Source organism: Herpailurus yagouaroundi, unplaced genomic scaffold (genome assembly GCF_014898765.1).
Source record: "Herpailurus yagouaroundi ecotype Mexico unplaced genomic scaffold, PumYag 162, whole genome shotgun sequence".
Taxonomy (NCBI): Eukaryota; Metazoa; Chordata; class Mammalia; order Carnivora; family Felidae; genus Herpailurus; species Herpailurus yagouaroundi.
Genome location: NW_024412403.1, coordinates 46,332,213 through 46,343,276, shown reverse-complemented (window position 1 = coordinate 46,343,276; position 11,064 = coordinate 46,332,213). Strand labels below are relative to the sequence as shown.

General features: G+C 34.0%; 1 protein-coding gene across 6 annotated transcripts in view; it reads right to left on the bottom strand.

Moving 5' to 3' along the window:
- EPHA6 (EPH receptor A6) overlaps positions 1–11,064 on the bottom strand; it is an 868,919-nt gene that overhangs the window by 90,175 nt on the left and 767,680 nt on the right. For all 6 annotated transcript variants that reach the window (XM_040484252.1, XM_040484254.1, XM_040484253.1 and 3 more), the window contains one exon: positions 7,863–8,072. In XM_040484252.1, the coding sequence (XP_040340186.1) occupies positions 7,863–8,072 (210 nt within the window). The remainder of the gene's footprint in view (positions 1–7,862; positions 8,073–11,064) is intronic.

Here is an 11,064-nt window from a genome sequence, read left to right as displayed (position 1 = left end):
ATGGGGGGTGGGAGGGAGGAGAGGGTGGGTGATGGGTATTGAGGAGGGCACCTTTTGGGATGAGCACTGGGTGTTGTATGGAAACCAATTTGACAATAAATTTCATATATAAATAAAAAAAATTAAAAAAAAAGTAAGAGATTAAAAAAAAAAAAAAAGAAGCATAACCTCAGTGGATCTTCTGGAAAAACAAATAAATTCCAAAATGAGGAAAAAAAAATAAAGTATACAGAAAATGAATGAAAATTCTGAGTATGTTTTATTAGCAGGTTCAGCATAATCTCCAGGTGAATCTTAATTACTCATGTCAAAGTACTTAAAGGCAGAATAGTGAATGATCTAAAATAATTTTTATCTCACCTTTACTGAAAATATTTATTCTTAAAGGTGGACATATCTCAACATTCAAAAATTCCCTTCAGAAAGTCAAGCCAATTTATAAGCACTTGAATTAGGTAAAGGAGGGAGCTTGGGTAGATTTCCCCTCAACTTTGGCATACACATGTAAATAAGTCCCCCTCCTCTGCTCCATTATTTGCTATAATTAGCTCCATGTTGGGTATAGACCATGACTTTTTAGATTGATAGATTTGACTTCTCTTATACCTTATGTAGAAGAGGGGAAGTTAAGAGGTGGAGCTTGGAAGAGGTCTTATGAAAGCAAAGTAAATAGAATTAAGATGTTAACAGAATTCTGATTATGCAGATTATGTGCTGTCAGTTGTGAGTGTCCATATTTCCACTAAGAAAGTAATATTCATATAGGATTGCTGCTCTTGAAGGAAAAAGCAAAGTTTGCCGTGGATAACATAAAATGAACACAATTTAAAGTTAGAATCAAAGAGTTTTAGAATTTTTAGCAGATATAGTGATAAAATAATTCTTCCATTTTGTTTTGATCTTTAAAGTATAAAAAAAGTAATCATTATAGTTGAAAAAATCTGTACAGTGACTGCCATTGTATTTTAAATAAAATTTATCTCTTGAAACAGGCAAGTGTGAGCCATAATATATCTTTGAATGTTCTTTTCAGGTAAATAGGACATCATTTCCATAAACGAGAACAATGAGTCCTAACATTTTCAAGGTAAGTTTAAGACTGGTTGCTTAGCAATATTCCAGTGAGAGAGAGAGTCCCTCCCATGGAATTGGATATAAAACATTGTCCATGTGAATGTGTGTCAAGATTCAGAAAAGAGAGATTTCTTAGCATCTAAATTATAAACAGACAGAAAACCATGTAATCAAATGAGAACAATTCAAACTCAGTAAATATTGTATGATTAAGTCAGCCATGTATCAATAATTGTACATGTATTGTCAGGTGGGGTTCATAATCATTCGCCAATCTCTCCTTACTAAGTGCCTGGTAAGGTTAGCATGTAAACAAAAGGCCTCAGTCCTTATCTAGATCCCATTTTTTGGCATTTTTGTCCTAGCTTTAGCCCCCGTGCACATTTCTTGGTTTTCATTAAATTATCAGTTCTCAATGTCCCTTTGCAAAGGCTTGATGTATTTTAGCACAGGGCTTACCAGGAAATTCTCCTACTACTACTGGCACTTTTAGTTCTGCATTGCCCCTTCTTGGTGTCTGCACACTTATTGGTTTTATTATGTTTTACTATATTTGGTTACTCTTGGTCCCCTCTCTGTGTTATCATTTATCCATTCTCAAGAATCCCTTGATTTTTGGTTATTGGCTCTCCAAAGGAATAGGACCTTGAATGTGGTAACTCTATAATAAATTCTGTGGAGTACATGCTGAATGAATAGGTCTTAGATCTGAAGCAGAACATCAAAACATTCTTAAGTTATAGGAAGACATACTAAAATTTCTACTTGTATTTGTCATAACTCTCATTCCTTTATTTACCTTAGTGTTTTATAATGTGGATAATATGGTCTTATATACTACATGTATATATCTTCTTCTGCTGTTTTTTTACACGTATATATCTTCTAAATAAGGCACTAGAATAATTGTTACTAGTTGTTGGCAAAGTAATCTCTCTTGTCACATCTCTTTCTGGTCTGGTCACACTGGCTCCAATGGTCATTCTGCTCATCTGCTACATGCTGATCAGTAAGTTCAGTGCTATGGTCAGTATTGGAATCACACGGGTCACTCTATCTTTCCAGCCTGTCTGTTTACCAGTTCTTACTGCTCTTTGCTGTGGTATGTGGCTCTCTAAATTGGTAAAGTCATCTTAATGGAAAATGTCTATTTATTCTGCTCCTATTTTGATTAGGAAGTGATAGTTTCCATGTAGCATACTTATATTCCAAGAATTGTTTTCCTGAAGATTACAAAAAAAATACTCATCTATGATGTCTCCCTGTTTTTTTTTTAATTTTAACTTATTTTAATTTTTTTTTCTGAGAGAAAGAGAAAGAGAGAGCGAGAGAGAGAGAGAGTGCGCGCGTGCGTGCTCACGCGCGAATGGGGGAAGGGCAGAGAGAGAGGGAGACACAGAATCTGAAACAAGCTCCAGGCTCTGAGCTGTCACCACAGAGCCCAACGGATGCAGGGCTCAAACTCACAAACTGCGAGATCATGACCTGAGCTGAAGTTGCACAGCCTAACCACTGAACCACCCAGGTGCCCCTGTTTTTAAAACACTTCACAAGCCTTCCTTTCCGAACACTTCTGATGCTGATTATAAAAACATTTATAAATAATAAGGAAGTAACAATTATAGTTACACATAAGAGAAAAAAATCAAAATCATTTAAGGTAAAAGATATATTCTATGAAAGTTATATACAGGGAACACTTAAAAAAATAAAATCATATTTTAAAAAATGTATCAATGGAGCATGCTCTTTAAAGTTATTTTCATGTAAATGTTTTTATAAAAACAAAGAATAACTTCATATAAATAACCATCCTTCTGTATTTTATTATACAGGATGTGCTTGAATTTAGGTATATCTTCACTAGGCAGTAGAGTTTTCTAAGAATCTCATTCCTTTTAATAGGAAATACAGAAAGAATTTGGGGACTAAGTAATTTATATAAAGTCCTAAAAATGTGACATGCAATTGCAACAGAATGCCAATGCTCAATCTCACATTACCCTGACGACTTTGAAACAGAGTGCCTGTGACCCTTTGCTATAATTTTGCTTTGTAATCTAATGCCGTTAACGGCCATCTCTAATAGAGATTCTCTGTCTTGATTAATGTTGTCGCCATTCAACTAGTTGTTCAATCTAGAATTATTGGTGTCATTTTTAAATCCTTCTTCCTCCTTATAATTCATATCTAATTAGTTACTGAGTCTTGTAAATTGTATCATCATCATAATAATTTTCAATTCTCTACTCTGCTCTTTATTCCAATTGCTACTGCCCTAATTAAAGCCATATGGCCTTTCTGGTCTACAGCAATAATGCCTTAACTTGTTTCCTATAACCAGTCTTCCTGTCCTTCAATCCTTCCCTCCTTCACACTGTTGTCAATAATCTCATAAGACATACATGTATTTTGTTATTCCCCTATTTAAATAAATCAGTGTCTCTTAATTTTAATAGAAAACCTTCAAATTTTTGAAGTGCCACCCACCTACCTTCACAATTATTCCTAAGAAACCTGGGTTGTCCACTGCTCCTCTCCATTCTAAACTGTCCACATTTCCATCAACACATCCATTCACTTCCACAAATTTCCATATCTTTTTCCTCTTTTTGTTTCCTCTATCTCAATTCCCCAACAATCTGCCTAGTGAAATTTTTTAACATTTGGTTCAAATTTTAATTTTTTGTAAAGTCTTCTCCAGAATTCTGCTTTTTGGTACTTCCATATTTCTTTTTAGACCTATATGTCAACAATTAATGCTCTGAATAACAAGAAAGCACGAGTCTACCCTGTAAAAGGGTAAACTCTTTGAAGGCAAGAATGCTGGCGTTTTACTTTAAAATGGTCATATTCATTATAAAGTGAGGTAATCAGTATGATATTTTGTACCCCAGGAGCCTTTGAAGAGTTAGGTATTTCTGAGATTAAAAAAAAAAAAAAAGCCCTTAATCACAATCCCTTCAACAATGATGTTGGAAAACCTGAACAGCTATATGCAAAAGAGTGAAACTGGACCACTTTCTTACACCATACACAAAATAAACTTAAAATGGCTTAAAGACTTAAATGTGAGATCTGAAACCATAAAAATCCTAGAAGAGAGCACAGATATAATTCTTTGGCATTGGCCACAGCAACATTTTTCTAGATATGTCTCCCAAGGCAAAGGAAACAAAAGCAAAATTAAACTATTGGGACTATATCAAAATAAAAAGCTACTGCACAGTAAAGGAAATAATCAACAAAACAAAAATACAACCTACTGAGTGGGAGAAAATATTTTCAAATGATATGTCTGATAAGGGGTTAGTTTCCAAAATATATAAAAAACTTAAAGGACTCAACATCTAAAAAAACCCCCAAATAATCCAATTAAAAATGTGTAGAAGACATGAACAGACATTTCTCCAAAGAAGATATCCAGATGGCCAACAGACACGTTAAAAGATACTCTACATCATTCATCATCAGGGAAATGCAAATCAAAACCATAATAAGATCACCTCACAACTATCAAAGCGACTAAAATCAAATACATAAGAAACAAATACACAACAATAGGTGTTGGCGAGGATGTGGAGAGAAAGGAACCGTTGTGTACTGTTGGTGCGAATGCAAGTGGTGCAGCCACTGTGGGAAACAGTAAGGAGTTTCCTCAAAAAATTAAAAACAGAAATATCATATGATCCAGTAATTTCACTAATGGGTATTTACCCAAAGAATATTAAAACACTAATTTGAAAAGATATATGAACCCCTGTGTTTACTGCAGCATTAATTAAAATAGCCAAGAAGCAACCCAAATGTCCAATGGTAGATGAATGGATAAAGAAGGTGTGGTATATACAGACAATGGAATATTACTCAGCCATAAAAAGAAGGAAATCTTGCCATTTGCAACAACATGATGAATCTAGAAGGTATAATGCTAAGTGAAATAAATCAGTCAGAGAAAGACAAATGCCATATGATTTCACTCATATGTGGAATTTAAGAAACAAAGCAAACAAACAAAGGAAAAGAGAGAAAAAAACAACACCAGAGTCTTAACTATAGAGAACAAACTGGTGGTTGTCAAAGGGGAGGTGGCTGGGGGAATGGGTGAAATAGGTGAAGGCGATTAAGGGTACACTTATGTGATGAGCCCTGAGTAATGTACAGAATTATTGAGTCACTGTATTGTATACATGAAACTAATATAACACTGTACATTAATTAAACTGGCATTAAAAACAATAAAAAGTACTGAATCACATTATTTATCATTCAACTGATACCTCTTAAATTCAGAAACTTATTTCTTAATTGAGACCTAATCTATAGCTTCTAAGAGGCACTTTTGGAGAATTAATATTCTGGTTACCTAACTTGATGTTTAATTCTGTAACCAGATTAAATTATAATAGCATTGTTCCAGTCTCTAAAATCATGTAAGACAGAAGAACATTCTTGGAATCTGGATTTCAAATCTGATACAATAAAACCTATATATGCTTCAAATTTTGGGGGACCCTGCCAATTTTATTAGTACCTTAAATTTAGTTATGAGCTTCCCGTTTTAAAAAGTAGTTAAAATATTATTTAATAAGGATTTCAAGTATATCATATAGGCATACAAAGGTCTAGTAGTTATTTCCTGTTTTATTCTTTATTTCCTGTATCATTTTGTTCTTTTAGTAGATCACATTTGTTGGAATTTTTATAAATATTATATTTCATAATATTTTTAAAAATGTTTTTAATGTTTATTATTTTTGAGAGAGAGACACAGAGCATGAGGGGGGAGGGGCAGAAAGAGAGGGAGACACAGAATCCAAAGCAAGCTCCAGGCTCCAAGCTGTCACTATACAGCCTGACGTGGGGCTCAAACTCATGGACCAAGAGATCATGACTTGAGCCGAAGTTGGACGCTTAACTGACTGAGCCACCCAGGTGCCTCATATATTGCATAGTATTTATATAATAATTTTAAACACCATTCTCCAAGGTTGAAAATAATATGCATAATATAAAAATCTTATCTACACTGTTCTGTAACTTGAAAAGTTGCTTCAAGCTATTCATCAATAAAAAGAAGAGAAAAGCCTTGAAAAAAAAGAAAAATGTATGACATCTTCCAATTAGAAAATAGAGTTGGAAAATACTGCTTTTAGGGCACCTGGTTGGCTCAATCAGTTAAGTATCCGACTTCGGTTCAGGTAATGATCTCACAGTTCGTGGTTCTACCCTGACAGCTCAGAGCCTGGAGCCTGCTTTGGCTTCAGTGTCTCCCTCTCTCTCTGCCCCTCCCCCAGTCACACTCTGTCTCCCTCAATCATAAAATAAACATTAAAAATTTTTTGAAAAAAAAAAAAGAAAATACTTCTTTTTTGAAACGAACAATTTATTTTGAGACATGATAGATTTTTATTTTTATGAAGGCTTTTGGTCAAATTAAAAGATAAATAGATATTGCTACCTTATATGTCAGGCTCTAAGAGATTAATTCATTTTGCTTAGAAAATAATGAAAATATCATCAATAAAGTGATATAGAGCATTTTACACCGTAAATATGGTAAGGGCATAATATGCTTCATTCATAATATTAAACTTGCATCCCTTCTGGAGTAATTGAATACAGTGATGTTTCAAAAAAAAAACTCATAGAAAATGAGATAGAAGGGAGCTAAATAATGGATTTGCCTCTTTTAAAATAATGTGTAAGGTTAGAGAAAAGAGGAGAGGATAAAAACAACTTGAATAATTTTACTGACTGACTTTTCATTGAAGGTGACTGCCAAGTCAATGGTGAATGTTTTGTTTAAAAAAGAACAACAGGGGCGCCTGGGTGGCGCAGTCGGTTAAGCATCCGACTTCAGCCAGGTCACGATCTCGCGGTCTGTGAGTTCGAGCCCCGCGTCAGGCTCTGGGCTGATGGCTCAGAGCCTGGAGCCTGTTTCCGATTCTGTGTCTCCCTCTCTCTCTGCCCCTCCCCCGTTCATGCTCTGTCTCTCTCTGTCCCAAAAATAAATAAACGTTGAAAAAAATTTTAAAAAAGAACAACATATAGTATAGTTTTACAAATTATTAGGTTAAGATAGCTGAAGAAAGACTTTGAGCCTGAAATCATTGAAACAATAATCAAAAAGGTTGGTGGAATTAACTGGTTTTGGGGCATTCAGAAATGCTTAAACTATTAATGAATTAAGTTGAGATCATATAATCTACAATGATAGTTTGGTTCTAAATTTTTAGCCTATTCTTCTTGCTCGCACAATTCCCAAGCATCAGTCAGAAAAAAGTTTAGAGGGTACTTATGTATCTCTAGAGAAACCTATCTTGTTCATCTTTAAGTATGATCAGATCAATCCATAACATTTGTTGTGAGGGCAAAAAAAAGTAATTTCATAACCATTGTTTCTTCACTATCACTGACTTAATTGATTCACCATTGTCCTGTATAGAACTCCATTTAGGAAATAATTATTAAACATCAAAAATGCCTTGGGAAAAGGAAGATTTGTTGTAAAGGCAGTCATGACATGGAACTCAAGCATGATATTAAAGTCCAGTACAATGAAAGAAAGAAAACAGTTAAATATAAGAAGGTGTTTTTGTTTTTGTTTTTGTTTTTAAACCAGGCACTCAGATAAAGCAATTATTTCTCAATTAAATAATGATGTTAAATTGTGAAAATGAGAGGTATGAGTAGAAAATCAGGAAAGCCAAAAAGGATTATTCTTATAACATTAAAAACAATAAAAGTGAACAACCTATATATTGGAAAATGACATGCAAACTTACAGTTGTTGTATAAGCAGCCTCTGGATCATCTTCCAGTACCCGGGAGAGACCAAAATCGGAAACTTTGCATACTAAGTTGCTGTTGACCAATATATTCCTAGCTGCTAGATCACGATGAACATAGCCCATATCAGAAAGATACTTCATTCCTGATGCAATGCCTCGGAGCATACCGACCAACTGGATGACTGTGAAATGGCCATCATGTTTCTGAAAGAGAATTACAATTGTTTACATTGATTTATTTTATTTTATTTTTTAAAATTTTTTTTCAACGTTTATTTATTTTTGGGACAGAGAGAGACAGAGCATGAACGGGGAAGGGGCAGAGAGAGAGGGAGACACAGAATCGGAAACAGGCTCCAGGCTCCGAGCCATCAGCCCAGAGCCTGAAGCGGGGCTCGAACTCACGGACCGCGAGATCGTGACCTGGCTGAAGTCGGACGCTTAACCGACTGCGCCACCCAGGCGCCCCTACATTGATTTATTTTAATGTAGCATGTGTGCGTGCCTGCATGCATGTGTGTATACATGTGTGTGTAGCATTAAGTAAAACCCTTGAATTTATTTTACTGGATCCAATAATATAAGAATCAAATTTGCTGATCATGAAATGTAAGAATTTGTTTGACATTTAAAAGAAAGGAAAAAGTCTAGCTGGAAGTGACAAAGGAGAACAAAGGATAAAAGAGAACCAACCAAATTAACTTCTAGAAAGAAAGATTTCAAAAACTTTAAGAAGAGAGACTGAAGTCAAATTAGGTAGCAGCAATGACTCCCAGAGAATAGAATTTGCTTCCCATAGTTGTGAGTTCGGGTGGGCAGAAGGACTGCAAAACCCCTTGGTTTGGATAAAAGTTGTGTGATAAACTCGAAATATGAGTAGAAATGATTACTAGGGAAAAGAAAACTTGTTTGCCTAAACAAGAAACAAGTTTAGGGAAGCTATGGGAAACAGAGAAAAAAAATACATGCAAACAGAAAATAACGAGATTTTCCAATTCTTTCATTATATAGAGCAAATAGAAAGGAAGTTGTTGGCAACTGACTGAAATCAGGACTATTTTAGTGCCCAGGTGGGAAGATTAAATAAAATCATATGAATAACAAGCCAGGCACAGCACTGGTATGTAGCAGACAATCCCTTGATTGTGCTATTTCTTCTCATTTGATTTAAAAATAACATGCTTTTTAAAAAAAATTTACATCCAAATTAGTTAGCATATAGTGCAACAATGATTTCAGGAATGTAAGGGGCACTGAGGGATCTACTTCTGAAACATGCTTTTTTAAAAAGGAAAAGAATCTAATTGTCATCCATGTAAGACGTGTGCCTCAATAAGGTCAGATACAAACAATACTCTAGAAATTAGAGAAAAATAAAATAAAAATATTTTAAGTTTGGAAAATAACGTATATTGCTCTACAAAGTTATTTGGAGATAGTTGCCTTAAAAGGAGTTATAGAGAAACATGAAAAATTCCCAGTTGGTTTTATATATTAGGTGACATTTATTTATGAATGTTATTAAAATGAATATCTAGTAAGAGACAGATGCATAAATAAGAGTTATCTTAAAATTTGCAAAGTTAAACAAGTTTTAATGGATACCTGATTTTGAACTATAGTGTGGATTTAAATACAGGGATGATCTGACCATATCACAGTGACACAGTATCCTATACAATGAGGATTCATTCGTCACTTAAATGAATAAACTTATACTACAAATGAAATAAACTTTGTCTTTATATCAACTCATCTTCCTGATAGCTCTCTGATAATATCTCCCAACTCAAGTGCAGAGTAAGGAAAAGAACTCTCAAAAGAAACAGTCTATGTAGCAAGAGTATCCATTTGTGCAGGTCCTTCTGTATAATTAATGTATAAAAGATAACCTAGCAAAGAAAATCTTTGGTGTTATTAGCTCTTTATGTTTCCAATCCATCTTCCTAGACAGTGCACTATTAGATGAAATCTGCCTCTTCTATAATGTACACTACCTACCTCTCCTCTATTAGGACTCTCAAAGCCACTGAATAGAATTCAAAGCATAAATTCTTTCAGCCTAGAAAGGATTACACTACATTTAAAGAGGTGGCTCTTTTACCTATTAGAAATGAAGTTGTCTGGTACAGATCTCATCAATGTAGAATTTCTGCATGGTAGGAAATGTGAATGGACCATCTGAAAACTAAGGAATGCCTCAGTTTTCTTATCTCTACAATGAGAATAGAATAATCTAACTCAGAGGTGCAGTGAGAATCACATATAAAACATATAGCACAGCCCCTGACTTAATTTAATAGTTATTATTTCATAAAACCTTACAGTACTACAATTACATGTATTTCTTATAATTTTAATATAAATTAATATTTAATATAAATATTTAATTTAATATCAGAAATTCTCCTCTCACTTTCCTGAAAAATCAATGGGCAACATACACCTTTACATCATAAAAAGAAATAATTTATTTAATACCAGGTTGAAATTTAATTTCCTATCTTTTCTGAGAGTGACACAAAGCACCAAGTTATTTCTTAAAAAAAAAAAAAAGACTACTTTTTTAGAGCACTTTTAGGTTCACAGCAAAATTAAGAGGAAGAGACAGAGATTTCCTATATATCTTCTGCCCTTTGCACATTCATATGCATAACTTCCCCCAAAATCATTCCCCACCAGAATGGTACATTTGATACAACTGATGAACCTACATTGATAGCCAAATTATGGAAAGAGCCTTTGGTCCATTTTTAAAATGGCTGGTTTTCTTGTTGTTGAATTTTAAGAGTTCTTTGTATATTTTAGTCAAGTCCTTAATCAGATGTGTCTTTTGCAAATATTTTCTCCCAGTCTATGGCTTGTCTTCTCATTCTCTTAACATCATCTTTTGCAGAGCATAAGTTTTAAATTTTAATGAAGTCCAGCTCATCAATTATTTTTTTCTTGGATTGTGTCATTGTAGTTGTATCTAAAAAGTGTTTGCCATATCCAATATCATCTAGGTTTTTCTATGTTCTCTTCTAGCATTATTATAATTTTGTGTTTAACATTTAGGTCTGTGATACATTTTGCCTTAATTTTTGTGAAGGGTGTAAGGTTCTGTGTTTAGTTCTTTTGTTGTTGATTTTGCTTTTTGTTTGTTTTTATTTTTTGCATGTGGATATCCAGTTGTTCCAGCACCACTTATTGAAAA